The sequence below is a fragment of the Bufo bufo genome, chromosome 4, assembly GCF_905171765.1.
Source record: "Bufo bufo chromosome 4, aBufBuf1.1, whole genome shotgun sequence".
Classification (NCBI taxonomy): domain Eukaryota; kingdom Metazoa; phylum Chordata; class Amphibia; order Anura; family Bufonidae; genus Bufo; species Bufo bufo.
In genome coordinates, this window is record NC_053392.1 from 447,113,140 (window position 1) to 447,137,677 (window position 24,538).

Below are 24,538 nucleotides of genomic sequence, written 5' to 3' on the forward strand. Positions count from 1 at the left end.
ATGGCATTATGGGTCATCCCGCCTTACCAGAGTTCTTTGTCACATGTTCTCACATGTGTAGCCACCATTTTAGCCGCCATTTTAGGAAAAATTGCGATTCGTTACCACAAAGTGCGAGTAAATTCGCATACGTTGCGAATCAAATTTTTCCTGAAATTTGGATCGAATTCCACTTTGTCAGCTTTGATTCACTTATCTCTAGTTAACAGAATAAGAAACTGACAGACTCCATGGATAAAATGATTATGACTGTTATTAAAAAGAAGGGTGGCTGAATTGGTCACTGATTATTTTTTTATTCTTTTGGAAATGTCAGAGCAAGGACGAGATTCGGAGGAGGCAGGTGGTGCTGGGCTCCTTCACAGTGGGTGTGTCTGGGCACCAGAAACATTAGTAACAGCCCCTTGGGCACCTTACTTGCCTCATTTACAAATATATGAAATCGTTTTTTTGACGCTATAAAAGCACTATTGCGGGCGTGCTAGAGGCGATCTAGCAGCGAATGTCTGCAGCTCTATAGGCAAAATCCAGGTAACAGAATCCCTTTAAACCCTTAGTGACCACCCATACGTGTTTTTGCGGCGGTCATTAAGGGGCCTTAGGCTGGGCCGACGCTTTTTTAGCGGTGCCCAGTCAAAGCACCGCACGGTTCCCCGTGCAGCGGGGAGCAGGGACCCAGCTTTCACATTAGATCCGCGGCCCTGCTCTAACAGCCCGAACCAGCAGGTGTGGTCCAGGCTGTTTAACACTTTACATGCTGTGGGCAATAGCGCCCGCCGCATGTAAAGCGGTGACAGTGGGAGCGGACTCTTCTGTCTTCCATCGGCACCCCTCAAATGCGATCGCGGTCTGCCGATGTGTGTGAAGCCTACCTGGCTTCCGATGTAGGCCCCGGTCCGGGCTGTAGTACTTTCCAGCAGGCTGTGCGTCTCTGCAATGCAATGAATTATAGGGATAATGCATTGCATTTTAAAATCAATCAAAATACTGTCTGTCTGTTATAGTCTCCTTGTGGGACTATTAAGTGGTAAAAAAGTAAAAAAAAAAAAAAAAAACATTTATTCAATAAAAAAAAACATAATTTTTTTTTTCCCCATTGAAAAAAGCTTTTTTTCCCTGTTGAAAATACCCTTTTCAATGAAAAAAATTGCAAAAAAAAATTATCTCCCCCATATGTTTGGTATTGCCACTTCCGTAACCACCCGGACTACATAAATATTACGAAAATTATCCCCTACGGTAAACAAGGATAAATAAGGAAAAAAAATAATAGACAGAATTGCTCATTTATTCCTAGTTGCCACCAAAAAAAGTAATAACAAGCGATCAAAAAGCACCAGTTACTCCAAAATGATACCAATGAAAAATTCAAGTCGTCCCGCAAAAATCAAGAACTCATGCAACTCCATAGAAATAAAAATAGAAAAGTTATGGGTCTTGGGAAGTGGCAATGTAAAATAATTGTTTTCTTTTTAAATAAAAGTGGTTTTATTGCAAAAAAGTAGTAAAACCTAAAAAAAAATAGATGTATTTGGTATCACTGTAATCGTACTGACCCAGAGAATAAAGATATTATGTTATTTATACCTAAAAATGAACGCCGTAACATTTATAACGTTAAAACACAGTGGCAGTATTGCTGTTTTTCCCATCTCCCTTCCAGAAAGAGTTAATAAAAGTTAATCATAAAGTTATGTGTACCCCAAAATGGCACCATTAAAAACTACAACTTGTCCCACAAAAAACAAGCCCTCATAAAGCTATATAGACTGAAAAAAAAAAGTTATAGCTCTAGGAACGCGACGATGAGAAAAATGCTTGGTTAGTAAGGCCCAAAACAGACTGGTCACTAAGGAGTTAAGGGGTTAATTGCTGAAAATAAACAAGTGAGATGGAAACATTTTCCCATTTCATTTAGTTCCATAATAATTCTGCACATTAATAGTTGTCCAATAAGTATGCACATATAGATTTTATCCTTAGGGCTCTTTCACACTTGCGTTATTGTCTTCCGGCATAGAGTTCCGTCGTCGGGACTCTATGCCGGAAGAATCCTGATCAGGATTATCCTAATGCATTCTGAATGGAGAGTAATCCGTTCAGGATGCATCAGGATGTCTTCAGTTCCGGTACGGAACGTTTTTTGGCCGGAGAAAATACCGCAGCAAGCTGCGCTTTTTGCTCCGGCCAAAAATCCTGAAGACTTGCCGCAAGGCCGGATCCGGGATCAATGCCCATTGAAAGGCATTGATCCGGATCCGGCCTTAAGCTAAACGTCGTTTCGGCGCATTGCCGGACCCGACGTTTAGCTTTTTCTGAATAGTTACCATGGCTGCCGGGACGCTAAAGTCCTGGCAGCCATGGTAAAGTGTAGCGGGGAGCGGGGGAGCAGCATACTTACCGTCCGTGCGGCTCCCCGGGCGCTCCAGAGTGACGTCAGGGCGCCCCAAGCGCATGGATCACGTGATCACATGGATCACGTCATCCATGCGCATGGGGCGCTCTGACGTCATTCTGGAGCGCCCGGGGAGCCGCACGGACTGTAAGTATACTGCTCCCCCGCTCCCCGCTCCTACTATGGCAACCAGGACTTTAATAGCGTCCTGGGTGCCATAGTAACACTGAAAGCATTTGGAAGACGGTTCCGTCTTCAAATGCTTTCAGTACACTTGCGTTGTTACGGATCCGGCAGGCACCTCCGGCAACGGAAGTGCATGCCGGATCCCAACAACGCAAGTGTGAAAGAGGCCTAAGAAAGCAAAAACCTCACTTTTACTTTCTTAAATTTTCAGGTTTGAGGTCTATTAACATTTTGGATTGACCAACATCACTGTAGTCTTTTAATAATAAAACTAATCAGCAAAAATACAACTTGCCTAATAATTGTGCACACAGTATAGATTAAAGGGGTTGTCCAACATTGTCTCTTTAAGAAAAAAATCACCTGTGAAGGGAAGTATGTACCTCTGTCCCGCCTATCATTTCTGGCTCTGTGGGTCCCAAACTGTCTTAAATGTACTTTCAGTCCCCGTATGTAGATTAATTAAAGTGGTTTTCCAATCCTATAAAAAGTCCCACACTGATTATACTTACCTGGGTCTCCACTCCCTGCACCGCTGCTGCTTCACCCCGTGCGCGGATGAAAACATCCGGTGTCGGGGGGGGGGGGGGGGGGCGACAGCCAATGGCAGATGGGGATGGAGACGAGCCTCCCTAGCATCGTGGGTGACGCTAGGGAGGCGCGCCCTCTCCCCACCTCCCATTCGCTTCTTACACCCCAACACAGGATGTTTTCATGCGGGGACCAGGAGTGGCGCAGGGAGAGGGGACCCAGGTAAGTATATTCAATGTGAGCAGCCAGGCATATGGGGGGGCAGTTTATAGCCTTTGATAACCCCTTTAATGAAGGAGGCCTGTGTTCCACTGCAGCCATAGACTGGCCTCAGTAGTGACATGTCCCCAAGTGGCACATCACTGTTGGCTCACATGTCACTTTGGGACACGTCACTGCTGAGGTCTTTCACCTGCTGCAGCAAAAAAAGTGATTCCATCTGTGCAGTAAGTTTCCCAGCACAGACCGGAAATGCTGTTAAGACAGTTTGGGATCCATGGTACCAGAACCGAGTGGTGGACAGCAAGTAAATATACTACTCTTCACAGATTCGAAAGGATGGGGGAGGAATTAAAAAAAAAATGTCAACTTTAATAGATAACTTTAATATTTTATGATCACTGTAAGCAGTATCTTACATAAAATAAAAAAAAATATTAATTATAATGTAAGAAAGATGACAAGCAAAAATGTATAATAAATAAAAAACTGCATAAAAAAAACATAAACTAAGAATGTTGCAATATTTTACATACCTTGGTATAATCACTGGAAAGAAATCCCTGCTGAAAACCACTGAACATTGTTAAAGGTATAAGAAGCCACTGCCGTATATCTTTGAGTTGTTGTAGAGTTCCTAGTAATGAATTCCAAATAGTCGGTTCATCAGTTTGTTCTTTTGTTTCCTCCGATAAGTCGATGTGGTCCAAAAAAATTACAATCAGTAGAACGGCAATAACTCCACTTCCTACAAAAAATACAACATGTAGAACATCATACAATGATAGGTAGATTAGATACATAGATATATTGATAGTATTGTAGTTCTGTGTAATTGAGGTCGGCAATGACAGACTTGGGGTTAAAAGCCTAAACCAGGGATGCCCAACCTGCGGCCCTCCAGCTGTTGCTAAACTACAATTCCATGGTCATTTTTAGGACCTAACCTGGGTAAGGTATTTTAACAACTATATTAACTAATGCCTAACTAGGCAGTGAAACCTATCTTGACCCAGGTCAATTTAATACTTCACTTTTATTACTATATGTATTAAAACCTGAATGTTATAGATGCGTGAACATATTGCCAGTGGCGTACTGCCAATATAGGCAGACCACGCCGCTGCTATGGGGCCCGTGGCACAGGGGGGCCCAGAGCGCATGGAAGGCTCCGACCCCTACTCTGCACAAGACAGTGATAGTTTATTCATAGTTTGAGGCGGCGTTCTTGAACTTCTCACTCCGGCTCAAACCCCACCCATTGTTCGGGCTGCGGCTCCCTCCCAGGCAAGGATCCTGCTGCTGATTGGCCAGTGTATCAGGCAGCAGGAGCAGCGCAGCCAGGCACACAGAGACTAGGGTGGCCACTGGCTTGATGGACCTCGCCGGCCACGCCCCAAAACATACAAACCACGCCCACCTCCATGAAGCCACGCCCCCATCACCTGCCGGGAACCGGGTGGAGGAGAGGTAAGAACTTGTGGATGTCCTGGAGGGGTCGGGGGGTGTGGAGCCAGCCAGCACAGACCAGTGAGTACCTCAGCGCAGTTGCGCTCCTCAGAGTCTGTTCCTCCACTTCCTGCGTGGCTGCGCCTGCACAAACCAGAATTGACTGGCGCGATGCAGGCGCTGGCGGACGTGCGACTGAGGTCTGTGTGCTCTACACAGTGATGTGAGTGATCCTTAAAGTGGCCCGTACTCGTCGAGTCTAGAGTCGCCAATGACCACAAAAAAGGAGGACTTCTGGCCGTCCGTCCTGGCCTTGTGCCGGACGGAGGACCAGGAGTCTAAAAACCGGACGTCTGGTCACCCTAATAGAGAAGTGCACTCGGCGTGGCAGAGTTATCCTCTGACGCTCACGTGCTGCCCGCCATCTGCCGCCCGCCCTCAAGACAGTCATCAGCCAGTGAGTGCCCCACACCCCTGGCCCATACTGAAAGACCAGTCAGTGAACACAGAAGTGTGCCACAGTAAGAGGACAGCAGCAGACTTAATATAAAGCTCATATATGGTATTGGTTGGATATGGGTATTCTTGATAGGGGGAGGGCAGCACCAAGCAGTGGGGTTTGGGGGGAAGGGGGCCCTGTAGGATCATAGACTACTCAGGAGGACAGTGTGCTTTCCTCCTACTCCTCCCCCCTCACTCCCGGGGAGAAGCACACTGTCCTCCTGAGTCCTCTATGATCCTACAGGGCCCCCCCAACACATCAGTCACCTTGTAGGGGCAGGGGGAGAATATGATTGGTGTGCACACTTAGCATCAGCAGCAATGAGTTAAAGGGGTTATCCAACCCCTATAATGCCCCCCAAAATGCTCGGGGCCAGGCACCTTACTTACCTCATTCCCCAGCACCCGCATTGCTCCTGATGCGCACACAGCCGCCACTGCCTCCCTCCCATCACGCAGATTAATACATCCAGCGACATAGGGTGGAGCAGCCAATAGCAGGCCACAATGGGAACGAGCCTCCCTAGCTCATTTCTGACACAGCCTGCTATTGTCTGCACCCACCATTGGGCATAAGTATTAACTTATGCGGTGCCTGGGCGTTTTGGGGGGCATAATAGGGGTTAGATAGCCTCTTTAACCTTAGGATACCAAAGGTTTTTTCATTCTTGCATTTCATTTTTCCTTCCCCATCTTCCTTGAGCCATAACTTTTTAATTTTTCCATTCACATAGATGTCTGAGGGCTTTTCTTTGTGGAAAACCCCACAATTTTTCCACCTTTTTATGGGTTTTGTTCCTACAGCTTTCCCTTTGTGGCAAAACTGACCTGTGCCCTTCATTCTCTGGGTCAGTACGATTACAATGATACCACATATGTATCGTTTTTTTAATGTCTAAATAGTGTCAAAATACATTAACACTTTGATTTAAAAAAAATTAACTTTTTTACATCACCATATTCTGACCCCCATAACTTTTTTAGTTATATGATCTACTGAGCTGTGTGGGGGCTCATTTTTTGCGGGATGAACTGTAGTTTTTATTGATACCCTTTTGGAGTGTGTGTGACTTTTTAATCACATTTTATTAAATTTTTTGGGGTGAGAGAAGTGATGAAAAAAAGGCGCTGGTAACAAAGGGGTTAAGATGTGGGGAATGGGTGGGTCATGCTTTAGCGCAGTGGGCACAGGCAGGAGGAATAATATATATGCGGGCTCCTGCCCTGCACTCGTTCAGCTGTGCTCGCATACATATGGTGCCCTGTGCCCACTCTGATAAAGCCTGACATCGCCCATCTATGCCCGACTTTACCAAAGCAGACAGGCGGGAGCAGTGATGTGTGCAGTACATGGCTCACTGCAGCCCCAGGGAGATCCTTACTCCCATACAGAGAGAGTACGGATTACAAAGGGCTATAGGCACCTGAATTCAGCACCTATTTCTTAAAGGTTTCTAACGGTTTCAGAACATGTATACATTTTTTTTATTGGCAAATGGGGGTGTGGCATGGGAGGAGCCAGGAGGTGGTATGGGCCAGGGGTGGGTAGTTGTAGCGGGGTTGGGGGCCCAATTCAGACTCTTGCTATGGGGCCCAGTGGTTTCTGTGTACGCCCCTGCATATTGCTTATCTTTATTAATTATTCCTACAAACCAAAAAACCTAAGTTAAAAATACAGTCCCCACTCCATTAGTGAGTGATAGTAATGGACAGTGAGAAGGGCACGGGAGAGTGCACTAGCTCCCACCCTCTCACATTGAATGCAAGATGCTACAGTGTCACGGTTTGTAGGGCTATTGCTAGCTGTATACTGCTATCAGTTTGGCAGTGTAAAGCAGTGGGAGCCTGAAAGCGTCACCCCACTGTCAAAGGGATGCAATTGGCACCCATACATATAGCAGATCAGCTAGAGGCCAACAGGCTGGAAGCACTACAAACTTTTGGTAGACACAGATTGATACCGTGTGTGGCGAAACCAACCTCGCCACTGGGTTTCAGAGGGGCCTGGCTACCAGCCTCTTGCCTCAGGATTATGGCCCATACTAACTTTAAAGAGCAGACAGACCGGCCGCACAGCTTAAATCTGTCTTTGCAATTGTATTTTGTTATGTGAGGGTACCCAGATAGCTAATTTTATTGTATTTGTGTATTCTGAGTGCCATTCACCTAATGATATGCACTCAGACTTGAGCTATCTGGGAATATGTTAAATGTCTGTGTTTGCTGTGGGGGTGTGACATTGTGTGTTTGGGTGGTGATTTCTGTCCTGTGGTCCCCACATGTGTATTGGCGATTTCCCTTTGTCTTGAGAGATAATTCCAGTCCAGAGCCTGACTCCCCACAGGCTACCCCAGTAGAAGAGCTGGCATCTGGGCAGAGCGCAGTCAGCCTCTGCCCTCCTCTATCCTCTTATCCAGAGCCTGACTCCCCACAGGATACCCCAGCAGAAGAGCTGACATCTGGGCAGAGCGCAGTCAGCCTCTGCCCTCCCCTATCCTCTTCTCCAGAGCCCGACATCCCACAGGCTACCCCAGCGGAAGAGCTTGCATCTGGGCAGAGCGCAGTTGGCCTCTGCCTTCCTCTATCCTCTTCTCCAGAGGCTGACTTTCCACAGGCTACCCCAGCGGAAGCGCTGGCATCTGGGCAGAGCGCAGTCGGCCTCTGCCCTCCCCTATCCTCTTCTCTAGAGCCGGACTTCCTACAGGCTACCCCAGCGGAAGAGCTGGCATCGGGGCAGAGCGCAGTCGGCCTCTGCCCACCAAGTACCTACAGCTCCAAGCTAGAGAGCAACAAGGAAGCAAGGAGTAGCAGATGCCCCCTCAACAGCTGGGGACATACAGAACAGAGCCATGCCCCAAAATTCAACAGGTCCAGTATTGGGTTGTGGGTGGACTGCCAGACTAACTCAGATACCGACCGGCATGAGGTCAGGTATCTGGTTTGTCTTCCTTGGGAGGGGGAGATGTGTAGCGAAACCAACCTCGCCACTGGGTTTCGGAGGGGCCTGGCTACCAGCCTCTTGCCTCAGGATTATGGCCCATACTAACTTTAAAGCAGCAGACAGACCAGCCGCACAGCTTAAATCTGTCTTTGCAATTGTATTTTGTTATGTGAGGGTACCCAGATAGCTAATTTTATTGTATTTGTGTATTCTGAGTGCCATTCACCTAATGATATGCACTCAGACTTGAGCTATCTGGGAATATGTTAAATGTCTGTGTTTGCTGTGGGGGTGTGACATTGTGTGTTTGGGTGGTGATTTCTGTCCTGTTGTCCCCACATGTGTATTGGCGATTTCCCTTTGTCTTGAGAGATAATTGGATTACTCCTCGGGTGTCTCCAGGGCAGAGAGGAGGAAACCATGATGCATTGTGGGGATGTATTGTGTCTGTGTATCCTGCAGTGCTGCATATCTGTCCTGTGTCACAGTCTTCATTCTGGTCCCCTAGGGGCGTGTCCACCAGATGGGGACCTGCATAAATACGGGCGGGTAGCCCTCAATAAAGTGTTCCTGTTTTACCCTTTATCATGTTGAGGCTGATGTTTGGGTAACTGATCGACGCTGGGGATTGCTATACGCTGGGAGATTTGCTATACTCCCCTGGCTACAACTACTAGCTCTTTTAAGAGCTGTTCCTGCTCTCTGGTTTTAGGAAAGGTTCACCCACTGGAGCCTGGAGCCTTGTCGTAGGTCCAGGGTGGGTAGGAGACGGTGAGACCTCAACCAAGCTTCGGCGGTTCGTGGGGTCTGCAGTGCGTACGGTGTCAAGTGGAGTGCTTGGAGTCCTCGGAAAGCACTAGGAGCATCTATCAACGGAGGTACCCGGTCGGGGTGCTAGGAGATCCGTTACACCGTGTCTAACCTAAGTGTACACAAAGTTAAAATGTAGTCCGACCGGACTAACCACAGCTTATTCACTGTGGAGTAGGAGGCTGCGTATTAAAAACTACAACTGCCCCCCGACATGTTTCGCCAGTATTCTGGCTACTTCAGGGGAAATGGGCAGCAAATAAACTACAATTCCCAGCTAATAGCTGTAGACTGTCCAGGTTCATTATGAACTATGCAACATTTCGGCCATAGAAGAACCCGGACCTTCTCAGGTTTATTTCGGACAAATCCAGTAAAACGGTGTGCAGCTCCATTTAACTGCACATGATGATGGGAAAAAGCAGTGTGTGGGGGGGGGGGGGGGGCTTGCCCTGATTGGCTCACAGGCCAACAGAAAGACTGGATGAGCCCATCTGTGCTGCAGCAGGAAGGGATGTACCTTGCAGAATGGGCAGACTGTGTTGTATTGGTCTGTAAATGATGGTGAATGTCAGCCAGGGAGTGAGAAGTAAGGAGCTGGATGTGCCTCCTAGCAGAACTGCAGCTGCTGCAGACCTGAAAAACGGCTACCTGCATGGACATTTCTTCCTCCCCCCCCCCCCCCCCCATTTTAAGGCCTTATGCACACTGTGCCGTTTTTTGCGGCTCGGAAGCTGCCCGTGTGCCTTCCACAATTTGCGGAACGGAACGGGCGGCCCATTGTAGACATGCCTATTCTTGTCCGCAAAACGGACAAGAATAGGACATGCTATATTTCTTTTGCAGGGCCTCGGAACGGAGCAACAGATGAGGACAGCACACGGAGTGCTGTCCGCATCTTTTGTGGCCCCCATTGAAGTGAATGGGTCCGCATACGAGCCGCAAAAACTGCGGCTCGTATGCGGACCATAACTACGGTCGTGTGCATGAGGCCTTACAGAAATACATTTTGGGGGGGGATGGGGTGGGAGATAGAATAAGCGCAAAACTGTACAACACATGTTTAACCATCCAGACTTTAGTTGTAGCTTTTAAAATCTCAGGGTATCTCCACATAGTTAATTCAATTTTTTGGGTTGAAGTTTTGAAAACCAGCATATACGTGTCTTACAGGGTAGCGGACAAGAATATCTGTGAGTGATAACGTGAAATATTAGGCATAAAGCTATGTTGTTTCTTCTACATTACATTACATTTTTTTGCGTTGAAGTTTTGAAAAATAGCAGTCTTACAAAACGCAGGGTAGCAAAGGATAACATCTGTGAGTGATAACGTCAAATATTAGCCATAAATCCGTGTTGTTTCTACACAGGTCAAATTTAATTTTTTTGGGTTGAAGTTTGGAAAACCAGCATATAACCAGCATATACATATCTTACAATACACAGGCTAGCGAACAAAAATATTTGTGAGTGAGAACATAATATACTAGGCCAAGATATGTGTTGTTTTGTCTCCACACAGTTTAAATACATTTTGGCGGTTGAAGTTTAGAAAACTAGCATATATATGTCTTACAATACACAGGGTAGCGGACAAAAATATCCTTCTCCTGGTCCCCCTTGCGGCAGCCAGGGCACATCCACGGGCAGTACTTTGTCTTTCACATCTTTATTACCCCTTTCCACTTCTGCTTCCCAGATTCCTTTTCCATTCCATCATCAGCCATCAATAACAGAATGTGTGACCAGGAAAAAATTCTGCATGCCCAGCAATCCATTGGTGCGCAAGCTTAGTTCCTACCCAGCCAAGTTGCTGGTGGTGCAGTTGCTACTGTACCATTTAGTCTGCTGCCTTTATGGAGCCTTACTGGAAGATACCTAACCACTAATATTTGTCCCAAAAAGCCATTCCTGCCTTTTACTCTCATGTGGTGGAGAATGTGGTAATGATTCTTGCTGTGTGGCAAGATGCATGCCACCATGGACACCTGGAGTAGCTCTTATGGGCAGGGATAGTACATGTCTTTCACAGCCCACTGGGCCAATGTTTTTTCCAGCAGTGGCGAGGCCAGGTCCTTTTGAATCCCTTACGATTGTGTCGGCATGGCTTCCACACCAGACACTTATCCGCCTCTTCCCCCCCCCCTCCTCCATGGACAAACTCCCGTCCACAACAGCATCAGGGCACAGCGTTGCTCCCATTTCCCCTTCTTCCTATCACATGTGTCAAGTCAAGGGTTGCCACGCCATGTTGGAGCTGATCGCCTTGAACCTGGGGGAAATAACACATGCTCCCTGCATGGTGCACGTCATCAACCAAGACATGCAGCGCTTTTTAACTAAGTACACTGGCTTGCGCAAGGTGCTGGCAATGTCCAGGAGATTGTCCAAACATTTCATCCATTGTTACTGGGAGAGGAATGCTCTACTGGACTTGCAGTGACAGAACAGCCTGATGCTACACCACTTAATCTGCAGCATTCATGCTCACTGGAATTCAACTTTGCACAAGCTCAAGCGTCTGTACGAACAGCGGAAAGCCATAAACGATTTTGTCATGCACGCTTTGAGGTCAGGCAGTGGCAGCTCATCCGAGACATCTGTCGAGTGCTGAAGCCCTTTGAGGAAGCCACAGTTTCTCAGCAGGGACAACTGCCACATGAATGATGACATTCCTCTCATATTTATCTTAGAGCAGACACTGAAGCTCATGCAGTAGAGGACAACAGTGGAAGAAGAACAGATAACACACATCTTACGGTCCACCCTGTAGCTGTTGGGGATCCACAAGGAGAAACTGCCATTATGGAGGAGGAGGATGATGAGGAACTGCCACTGCAAAAGGTGAAGGAGCAGTCAAAAGTGGAGGAGCAAGAAGAGCATGATGGCAAATTGGCACCGGCCAGAAAACCCAATCGTCTCAGAGCCGGAAAGAACTAATTCTTTTGGGCATTCTGGCCAGAATGGCGAGCTGTATGCTCACTTGTTTACACACTGACAGGCGTATTATTGACATCAAGCAGTCTGATGACTATGAGATGGCCATGCTTTTAGTCCCTCGCTATCAAATCAAAATGGGGGACTGTTTTTCTCTAGCAGATAGGGAGGATAAATTACTTTATTACCAGGAAACACTGTGTATGCATCCTGCTGCAGCTTTCGGCGAGCAGTAGCAACAGCAGCCATCTCAGTCTCCTCAACATGATGGAGCAGTCTTTCCTCATGCTGCACCACGCTGAGGACAATCAGCAAGCCCAGAGTTTAGGTTTAGGCCTACCTACACTCTGGCCAGCCTCTGGCGTATACCCTGTTCCCTGACCCCATGAATTTCTGTGCAGGCAAACTGGAACAGTGGCCAGAACTGGCACGGCACTCGTTTTCTTCTTTCTTGTCCAGCCTCCAGTGCAGCTTTTCAGTACCACAGGGGGTGTGGTGACACCCAAATGGATCAAGTTGTCCTCCACCAGTGTCCAAAACATCATTTTTGTCAAAGTGAACCAAGCCTGGATTCGGGAGTATTTTCACACTTCTCTGGCTGAGGGCATGACTAGATCTGGCCTTGCTGATAATGCCCTATATTGCCACTGTTGACCCCTGCTCCTAGAGGCTAATTTGCATATAATAAAAGTAAGAATTCTGCAGTAACAGGGCATGAATAATCACAAGAATAGCATAGTTAAGTGTAGCTGACATTAGCACATCGCTAATGTCAGCCAGTTTAATGGTGAAAATTCTAGTGACAGAAACCCTTTAACGCAATGCATTTGCCACTACTACCACTACCAGTACTACTACTATTACTACTACCACCCATAGATAGCTGACCTACTGTCTTCTATGTACCGCCTCAGATAAACAGCGTAAAAAAAAGAAAAAAAAAAAAAAACTGTGCCAAAATACACATTTTTGTCACCTTACATCACAAAAAGTGCAACCAAGCACTCAAAAAGGCATATGCCCACCAAAATGGTACCAATCAAACCATCACCTCATCTCGCAAAAAATGAGACTCTACGTAAGACAATCAGAATTATTTTTTTTTTTTTAAAACTATAGCTCAGAATATTGGAGACACAAACATCATTTTTTTTGCTTCAATAATGCAATTATTGTGTTAAAGTGAAATAAATAAGTCGACATTAGGTATCTCTGTGTCGGTAAAGATCTGCTCTATGAAAATATCACATGACCTAACCCCTCAGGGGAACACAGTAAAAAAATAACAATAATAAAAACAGTGCCAAAAAAGGCATATACCCCAAAATAGTACCAATCAAACCTACACCTCATCCCAAAAAAAAGAGACCCTACCCAAGACAATCGGACAAATAATTAAAAACTATGACTCTGAGACTATGGAGACACTAAAATAGCATTTTTGAAACAAAAAAAAATAATCACATTGTGTTAAAGTGAAATTAATAAAAAAAAGTATACATATTAGAGGTATCGCCGCATCTGTAATGACCTGCTCTATAAAAATATCACATCACCTACCCCCACAGGCTGTAAAAATAAATAAATAAAAACTGTGCCAAAACAACCAATTTTTTGTTCACCTTGCACCATAAAGTGTAATAATGAATGATCAAAAAATTATATGTACCCAAAATTGGTACCAATAAAAACTTCAACTCTTCCTGCAAAAAACGAGCCCCTGAACAAGATGATAAGCAGAAAAATAAAAAAAAATATGGCATTCAGAAAATGGAGACACAAAAACATAGTTTTTTTCAAAAATGCTTATTATGTAAAACTAATCCATAAATTCAGGACCTGACCTGGGCAAGGTTAAATCAAAGCTTTATTTACAAATGCCTAAAAGGGCAATAGAAACCTATCTTGGCCCAGGTACAAACTAATACTTCACCTTTATTATATTATTCATTAAAAAGTTTCACTAATTGATTGTGATACACATGTAAATAGAACACAGACAAAAAAACAAAATAACCTACTAGGGTGTTAAAAACACCGTCAACAGTCCACTGTGAGAGATGATGTATATGATCAATTGGAGGTGATGTGCTCAATCGCTCACTCCAAAAAATATAAGAGCAACCATCTGTGCTGTCACGTCTGCAAATATCACGTCTGCAAATGTTGTTAACTACTGATTTTCAAACGTGTACAGTTAACAATTTTATTGTCCAAATATTAGTGGGAGACTGGTACCATCATCCCACTATGAGGCTTGAAAAACTGTTTTGCGACTGATAGTTTTTGCAGGCGTTTACCAACACAAGATGCGACTCCAAAAAGTGCGGCCACCTAGAGTGTGAGGACTACTTGTGGTGCCAGTCAGGTGACAGCGAACCAGCCTGACCCCTGTTTATCACTACCAGGGTGACTGATGCAGGAGGCTATGAGGTCAGCCTCTTGCCATGCCACGTCTGTAAATGCTAGTGCCTGCCCAAACCGATCATCAGTAAAAACTGATCATCAAGTTGTTATCCTCTATTGGTAAGAGGGGATTTGTTGCATCAACCCGCTACACGATTTAGGATACTGTCTAGCAGCTAGCATTCGATACAGGCTATGGCAACACTCTTGTCAAACTAAATGTGCAGCCTGCTGGTGATGCCAGACAGGTCACAGTAATCCATCCGGACTACTGCCCGTTACCCCTGAAGAAGCCAGAGATACTGGCGAAACATGTCGGGGGGCAGACTTAGGTTTTAATTAGCAGTCAGGTCCTACTGTTAGTGAGAATTAGTAGTCCGGATGGATTACTGGGACCTGTCTGGCACCACCAGCAGGCGGCACATTTAAGAGGTTAGCAGTGCAGCCAGTCCTGGATGTATTACTGTGACCTGTCTGGCATCACCAGCAGGCTGCACATTTAGTTTGACAACAGTGTTGCCATAGCCTGTATCGAATGCTAGCTGCTAGACAGTATCCTAAATCGTGTAGCGGGTTGATGCAACAAATCCCCTCTTACCAATAGAGGATAACAACTTGATGATCAGTTTTTACTGATTATCGGTTTGGGCAGGCACTAGCATTTACAGACGTGGCATGGCAAGAGGCTGACCTCATAGCCTCCTGCATCAGTCACCCTGGTAGTGATAAACAGGGGTCAGGCTGGTTCGCTGTCACCTGACTGGCACCACAAGTAGTCCTCACACTCTAGGTGGCCGCACTTTTTGGAGTCGCATCTTGTGTTGGTAAACGCCTGCAAAAACTATCAGTCGCAAAACAGTTTTTCAAGCCTCATAGTGGGATGATGGTACCAGTCTCCCACTAATATTTGGACAATAAAATTGTTAACTGTACACGTTTGAAAATCAGTAGTTAACAACATTTGCAGACGTGATATTTGCAGACGTGACAGCACAGATGGTTGCTCTTATATTTTTTGGAGTGAGCGATTGAGCACATCACCTCCAATTGATCATATACATCATCTCTCACAGTGGACTGTTGACGGTGTTTTTAACACCCTAGTAGGTTATTTTGTTTTTTTGTCTGTGTTCTATTTACATGTGTATCACAATCAATTAGTGAAACTTTTTAATGAATAATATAATAAAGGTGAAGTATTAGTTTGTACCTGGGCCAAGATAGGTTTCTATTGCCCTTTTAGGCATTTGTAAATAAAGCTTATTATGTAAAACTGAAACAAACAAACAAAGTAGACATATTTGATATCATCACATCCGTAACAACCTGCTCTATAAAAATAGCACATAATCTAACCTGTCAGGAGAACATTGTAAAAACAAAAAAAGAAAGAACAGCTATTTTTGGTTACCTTGCCTCACAAAAAACGGAATATAGAGCAATAAAAAATCATATGTATCCCAAAATAATACCAATAAAACTGACACCTTATCCTGTAGTTTCCAAAATGGGGTAACTTTTTGGGAGTTTGTACTGTAGGGGTGCATCTGGGGTTGCTTCAAATGGGACATGGTGTCTAAAAACCACGCAGCACTCCTTTCTTTTTGCGTCCTGCCGTGCACCCTTACAGCCATTTACCACCACATGTGGGGTGTTTCTGTAAACTGCAGAATCCCTCGGATCACATTAGAAGATCAGGGGAGGGTCTGATATTAGGATCTAGCAGCTATATATACTTACCTGCTCCGGGACAAGGTCGCCGCAAGATTCCACCAGCAGTGAACTCCAGATAAGTGAGAAGCCCTCCGGCTCACATCACAAGTCCCTAGACTGAGAAAGTGCCCGATCTATCCTTAGATGTCACTGTGACTACTGGGCTAGTTTATTACTTTTTTGCTACCTCATATCACCCCCTCACAGCCTACACTACTACCCTCCAGACTGCCTCATAAGACCTATATATAAAAACATCAAGGCCTCGCCTTAATTTTTTCTGGACCTTGCTACTTACACACATAGGTCTGTTTCCGATCAAATATATCTAAAGGGCCATTGACCCCATTTTTTTTTTCAGGTGGCACTGTCGGTCGTCTATTTTTTTGGTTCTGGTCTTGTACCTTTATTTCCTTTTATTTTTACTATGTAAAGTTCTATAGAACAGTAGAAGTGAGAACTGTGCCCTCCACAGTTTTCACCGCTGATCCAAACAAGGACATACCTACCTATTCGTAGAAGGGGTGGATTTTAGCTTCAGCAGGGGCCCAAGATTTTTTGCACATATGGTGAAAGTTGGCAGATACAGTTGCAAGAAAAAGTATGTGAACCCTTTGGAATGATATGGATTTATGCACAAATTGGTCATAAAATGTGATCTGATCTAAGTCACAACAATAGACAATCACAGTCTGCTTAAACTAATAACACACAAAGAATTAAATGTTACCATGTTTTTATTGAACACACCATGTAAACATTCACAGTGCAGTTGGAAAAAGTATGTGAACCCTTGGATTTAATAACTGGTTGAACTTCCTTTGGCAGCAATAACTTCAACCAAACGTTTCCTGTAGTTGCAGATCAGACGTGCACAACGGTCAGGAGTAATTCTTGACCATTCCTCTTTACAGAACTGTTTCAGTTCAGCAATATTCTTGGGATGTCTGGTGTGAATCGCTTTCTTGAGGTCATGCCACAGCATCTCAATCGGGTTAAGGTCAGGACTCTGACTGGGCCACTCCAGAAGGCATATTTTCTTCTGTTTAAGCCATTCTGTTGTTCATTTACTTCTATGCTTTAGGTCGTTGTCCTGTTGCAACACCCATCTTTAGCTGGTGGACAGATGGCCTTAAGTTTTCCTACAAAATGTCTTGATAAACTTGGGAATTCATTTTTCCTTCGATGATAGCAATCTGTCCAGGCCCTGATGCAGCAAAGCAGCCCCAAAACATGATGCCCCCACCACCATACCTCAGAGTTGGGATGAGGTTTTGATGTTGGTGTGCTGTGCCTCGTTTTCTCCACATATAGTGTTGTGTGTTTCTTCCAAACAACTCAACTTTGGTTTCATCTGTCCACAGAATATTTTGCCAGTACTGCTGTGGAACATCCAGGTGCTCTTGTGCAAACTGTAAACGTGCAGCAATGGTTTTTTTTGTACAGCAGTGGCTTCCTCTGTGGTATCCTCCCATGAAATCCATTCTTGTTTAGTGTTTTACGTATCATAGATTCACTAACAGGGATGTTAACATATGCCAGAGACTTTTGTAAGTCTTTAGCTGACACTCTTGGATTCTTCTTCACCTCATTGAGCAGTCTGCGCTGTGCTCTTGCAGTCATCTTTACAGGACGGCCACTCCTAGGGAGAGTAGCAGCAGTGCTGAACTTTCTCCATTTATAGACAATTTGTCTTACCGTGGACTGATGAACAGCAAGGCTTTTGGAGATACTTTTATAACCCTTTCCAGATTTATGCAAGTCAACAATTCTTAATTGTAGGTCTTCTGAGAGATCTTTTGTGCAGGGCATCATTCACATCAGGCTATGCTTCTTGTGAAAAGCAAACCCAGAACTGGTGTGTGTTTTTTATAGGGCAAGGCAGCTGTAACCAACACCTCCAATCTCATCTCATTGATTGGACTCCAGTTGGCTGACACCTCACTCCAATTAGCTCTTGGAGATGTCATTAGTCTAGGGGTTCACATACTTTTTCCACCTGCACTGTGAATGTTTACATGGTGTGTCCAATAAAAACATGGTAACATTTAATTATTTGTGTGTTATTAGTTTAAGCAGACTGTGATTGTCTATTGTTGTGACTTAGATGAAGATCAGATCACATTTTATGACCAATTTGTGCAGAAATCTATATCATTCCAAAGAGTTCACATACTTTTTCTTGCAACTGTATAAAGGCTTTAGCCAAGACACACAAGCCTACCAAGAGCTCTTCTCTATCACAATCTGACTTAGACAAATACGTGGTGAAGAAAACACAAGTACACATGGGGGCTCCAGCCTCAACTCCCAAAGAATCAACACAACGCCAGGCACGCAAAGTGAGAGAGATAGTGATGAAGAAGACCATACATATATCTGACCTTCCTGTATCTAGATCATTTATCTTCCATACTCTGTCAAAAGCACTTAACCCAGTTTTGGAGGATTTGCCAGAAATCAAAAGAGAGATGAGACAGATCAGCCAGAGAGTGGAAGTTCTTGAGACTACGCAGTCTTCTTTAACAGTCTATACAAAACAGACTACTGATATATTGCAAGTGTATCAACAGCATATTAACTACCTGTATGATTACATCGAAAACCAGGGCAATAGAGGCAGGAGAAATAACATCTGCCTAAGAGGAGTCCCAGAATCTGTAGCACCGGACGCGAAACCTAAAGCTGTGTCTGAAATCTGTCAAACGTTATTAGGTGAGGACTATTCCGACCCTATTATTATTGAAAGAGCTCACCGTGCCTTACGCCCCAAACCTAAACCCAATGGTCCACCAAGAGATATAATTTGTAAACTCATCAATTTCGCACAGAAAGAACAAGTGATGAAGAAAGCTAGAGAAAATGCTACAATAGAATATGAAGGCTCACCTATTCTCTTACTTTAAGCTCTTTCCCCTGCTAGCCTAAACAAGAGACGCATTCTTAAATCTCTGACAGACTATCTGAGACATAAACGCATTGCCTTCCGTTGGCTATTTCCATTTGGGATGCTGATAACATGGAAAGAAAATAAATATGCCATTAGATCTCCAAAAGATCTTTCAGATATCCTCGTCGCCTTGGAGATAGAAGATGTGGACATTTCAGACTGGTCAGCTACTAATTACATTTGCATTCCACTTGAAATCGCCCCGTCAATGTCCTGGGAGACAGTAGTTTCTGGTAAAGCACAAAAATCAAGAAGAAACAGGGAAGACTGACTCCGAGACGTATCATTGCAGAAGAAGATTGAGGTTTCCAGTCTTTCATAGGCTTTTTGCAGCCATGGCATTAGTGGGCCTCCCATGATGTCATTGCTGCATAATTCACTTTGTGACAAACTTGGAGATGCCTATGTATTACCCCGCCGCCCCTAGACCTTACACTATCATCCAAACTTTACCTGGTCTCAGCTGGTGGCACAGGGGTCTCTTAAGTATTGGCTTATAATTCAGTTATTGCTATTATTTTCTGATTCTCAGTAGTGGTATGCTATGTATGTATGTATATATATATATATATATATACCATCCCTTCCGAGTATACAATGTCCATGCAGCGACCTGAATTTTCAGTATGTGGCCAACTTCTGGTTTTGATCAGAAGTTCACACCTATGCTGGTCCTATATACGGTCGTCGAAATTCCCTATGGTTCTTTTAAAATGGAGGATTGCTTTCACTAATGTTCCTCTCTGTTTTTATTGTATGTGATATAGATCTTCCCCTTCCCCTCTTTCCCTCCCCTGTTTCCTTTGGCGCAATCACCAAGGTAACCTTCTAACTGAATGTCCACCAAATCAGATTTATTCAGCAAAGGGTATGTACATAGCCCACCCTAAACTCCTTACATCATCCCATAGCTAATCTCAGAATAGCAACATATAATGTGAGCGGCTTTAAAGGGTTTCTGTCAACTGAAAAATGGGTATTAAGCTGGCTGATATTAGCGATGTGCTAATGTCAGCTGAACATAACTATATTAGTGCCATCTTACTGCCTAAAGCCTTTATTGAAATAAAACAACTTTTATAATATGCTTTTTATAGATAGTGGACAGCTGGCTCACTTTGGTTCACCACGCCTGGTGCTCAGGTTCAAAAGAAACACCCCCAGTAGAGAGACATATGGTATGACGATACAAATCCGCATGATGTTGAAAAACCGCATGATGAAAGAACTATAAAACCGCATGATGAAGTGAAAAACCACATGACGAAAAATCGTAAAAAGAATCCATATAAGGAATGAAAAAGACCAATAGGAATTAGGGTCAGAACACCACGTCATAATTCCCAAGCCTTAAACAACGGGTGCAACCAATTAATGAAAATGATGAGGAGGATATAAAATCGAGACCACACAATATACAGGTTACCCACTGAGGAAGAGACAAGTGTTCTCGAAACGCGTCTGGTCGGAATACCTGTATAACAAGTAGTCTCGACTGTACATGGCCATGTACTAATGTACGAAAATTGATTATCAAAGAAGTGCCATCCTACTCACGAAAGCAAATATTCGCAATAGGATTCTCGCGAGAAGTTAGGCGAGACCTCGGCAAAACCGGAATTTACATCGCCGGAGCGGAGAACAGCTGATCTGTGGGACGCCACAACAGAAACTACCGCGTACCGAACAAAGCGAACCATCCGGGTACACAGTGAGTAAAAAAGACAATCTGGATACCATTATATTGGGACTATATAGAGACTATACTTTCAAGACATGAAGATAGAAAGCCCTCTATACGTAGCATAAAGATAACAGCAGTTACGGCTGGGATTACATATGACGTACTTAGACACCTGAGCAAGCCAATCTACTGTAGATGGACAATCTGAATACTGCTTAAAGAAAAATACGTACAATTGTGAGATATTATCTCTTCCAGGCTTCTTATATAAAGGACAATACACGCCGCGCAGCAACATATGTATCGATGATATAGTCAGTGATAGTGGTTATTGTATAGATCAAATAGGAGACATCGCTCTACCAGACTAACTGCGATCCAACGAGTCACCCTCACAGGGAAGACACGGATGCAAGTTGTTTGATACAGCGAACTCTGAATGCGACATATCCACATCTATGTGAACATAGCGACATATCTGCGTTCTCATACATTGTTTTTTATTGTTGTTTTTTATGTTTGTATTTTAATAGAATTTTATTGACTTGTATGTGAACATGTTTATGGAATAAATTTTAGAGACTACATTCCCACGTGAGTACCAACTGTTTTGAGTGACGGTTCCATCTTTTTACAAAATTGTATAATATGCTAATTAGTTTCTAGGAGCAGGGGGGAAGGGGGCGTTTGCACCTGCTCCTAGAGGCTCCGTTTGCCCACCTCTTTTCACACCCTTCTTCTCTTGATTGACAGGGCCAGGGCAGTGCTGCTCTCCTCCCACCGGCTGTGTCTGCAGTGTAAATCTTGCGCATTTCAGTATTCGGCACAGGTGCAGTAAGAGAAGGACACTCGGCGGCTGCTGGCTTCCTCACTGCGCCTGCGCGAGATTTACACTGCAGACACGGCGATGCAATTTCCCCCCAACTTTTGGGGGGGCAAAAGTGCGTCTCATAAAGCAAAAAATACAGCACATTCAAATTCTCCCTTCGAATGGACAACCACATCGCTCAAATTTTTGGGTATTAATATATCTCTAGAACCAAACAAACTATATGATCTTAACTATCTCCCTTTACTAAAATCTATACCAGGGATACTTAGTTCCTGGTCCCCAACATTCATTTCGTGGCTGTGACACAGAAACATATTTAATGCATTAGTTATACCCAAGGTTACATATTTACTACAAGTTTTACCTATAAAACTCCCTCGCAGTTTCTTTGACTCCTTCAGCAGGCTTTGCTCCTCTTACAGTATGTGTGGGGCAATGTGAAACCCAGGAACTCTAATAAGATCGGTCCTCCATCAGGAGTGCTGTATCACAATCTTAAAGTTAAATAACACCCAACTACCTATTTGTGCGAAAATTGCACTACAAACACTATTGCCAGATACACTTGCAAACTCAAAAAAATCCTTAATGAGAGTTCTATTAGCAGCAGCAAGATTATTAATTGCCTCCTACTGGAAATCTGGTATTGCTCCCTCCATTCCTCTCTAGTTTGATAAGATTGAATCTCTCTCCAGACTAGAAGAACTCTCTCACTGGGAGAGAAGATCCAGCCATAAATATAGTAAAATATAGGCTCCATGGGTGGAATGGAGGGCTAGCAAATGATTGTCTAATTTTCAGATTTCCTTCTATATAGCCATTTCTCTTTATTCATCTACATTACTAATTGGGTTCATCATTTACCGATAGTGTACTCACAGTTACCTAACCAGTTTATATCAAGTTCACGCTATGTTATCAGTAATCACATGGATCATTGGTTCCTTCTATTATCGCTGCTCTGGAGTTTCTTGGTGCTATGCTTATGATGCTTCCTCTCCCTCCTTCCCTCAATACTTTCCCATGTCTGTCACCCCCCCCCCCCCCCATCTTCTCTATTTTTGATTATATAAGTTACTTTTCAGTCTATAGTTCTTGCTCAATTAATAAAAGGCAAAGTAAGCGATATAAGGATCTTTCACATAACTACACACACTATCCTTAAGACGCAGATGATCCTTTCTTTATACTTTGGTGTGGCTCTTTTTTAGATTGCTCGCTCTACCTTTGACTTTGTATGCATGTATTAGACCCAGTAGTTGCCAACTGTACCCCTTGCTGTAACTTTATACAGTTTCTTTCATATGTATATGTTTACATCTGTATGTTCCTTTTTGAAAATTAATAAAAATATTTTAAAAAGAAAGAAAATGAAAAATCTGCCAAAAAAGTGAAATTTGGAAATTTTATCTAAATTTTCCTTTAATTCTTGTGGAATACCTAAAGGGTTAGCAAAGTTTGTAAAGTCACTTTTGAATAACTTGAGGGGTGTAGTTTCTAAAATAGGATAATTTATAGGTGGTTTCTTCTATGTAAACCCCACACCACAAAGTGACTTCAGAACTGAACTGGCCATTAAAAAGTGTGTTTTGGAAATGCTCTTAAAAATTTTAAGAATTGCTTGTAAAATTTAAACCTTCAAACATCCAAAAAAAATAAAATGACATTTACAAAATGATGTCAACATAAAGTAGACATATGGAGAATGTTAAGTAATAAATATTTTATAAGCTATTAATTTCTGTTTTAACCCCTTATGGACCGGTTTCATTTTCACCTTAAGGACCAGGCCATTTTTTGCAAATCTGACCAGTGTCACTTTTAGTGGTGATAACTTTAAAACGCTTTGACGTATCCAGGCCATTCTGAGATAGTTTTTCGTCACATATTGTACTTCATGACACTGGTAAAATGAAGTCAAAATTATTATTTTTTATTTATAAAAAATACCAAATTTACCAAAAATTGGTAAAAAATTGCAAATTCGCAAGTTTCAATTCCTCTACTTCTATAATACATAGTAATACCTACAAAAATAGTTATTACTTTACATTCCCCATATGTCTACTTCATGTTTGGATCATTTTGGGAATGACATATTTTTTTTTGGGATGTTACAATGCTTTGAAGTTTAGAAGCAAATCTTGAATCCCAAATTTTCAAAAACCCACTTTTAAAAGGACCAGTTCAGGTCTCAAGTCACTTTGTGAGGCTTACATAATAGAAACCACCAAAAAATGACCCCATTCTAGAAACTACACGCCTCAAGATATTCAAAACTGATTTTACAAACTTTGTTAACCCTTTAGGTGTTCCACAAGAATTAATGGAAAATAGAGTTGTATCTTCAAAATTTCACTTTTTTGGCAGATTTTCCATTTTAAGTTACGAAGCAAGAGTCAACAGCCAAACAAAACTCAATATTTATGCTCTGATTCTGTAGTTTACAGAAACACCCCATATGTGGTCGTAAACCACTGTACGGGCACACGGCAGGGCGCAGAAGGAAAGGAATGCCATACGTTTTTTAGAAGGCAGATTTTGCTGGACTGTATTTTTGACACCATGTCTCATTTGAAGCCCCCCTGATGCACCTCTAGAGTAGAAACTCCAAAAAAGTGACCCCATTTTAGAAACTACGGCATAGGGTGGCAGTTTTGTTGGTACTATTTTAGGGTACATATGATTTTTGGTTGCTCTATATTACACTTTTTGTGAGGCAAGGTAACAAGAAATAGCTGTTTTGGCACCATTTTTATTTTTTGTTATTTACAACATTCATCTGACAGGTTGGATCATGTGGTATTTTTAAAGACCAGGTTGTCACAGACGCGGCGATACCTAATATGTATATTTTTTATTTATTTATGTGTGACTTTTTGATCACTTGCTATTATGCTTTTTGTGATGTAAGGTGACAAAAAATAGCTTTTTTTACACTGTTTTTTTTTTTTTTTTACGGTATTCACCTGAGGGGTTAGG

At 43.4% G+C, this 24,538-nt stretch overlaps 1 protein-coding gene across 1 annotated transcript in view; it reads right to left on the bottom strand.

Moving 5' to 3' along the window:
- Positions 1 to 24,538, bottom strand: part of LOC120998648 (protein unc-93 homolog A-like) — a 360,896-nt gene that overhangs the window by 211,217 nt on the left and 125,141 nt on the right. The window contains exon 5 of the mRNA XM_040429403.1: positions 3,868 to 4,079. Coding sequence (XP_040285337.1) covers positions 3,868 to 4,079 — 212 coding nt within the window. The remainder of the gene's footprint in view (positions 1 to 3,867; positions 4,080 to 24,538) is intronic.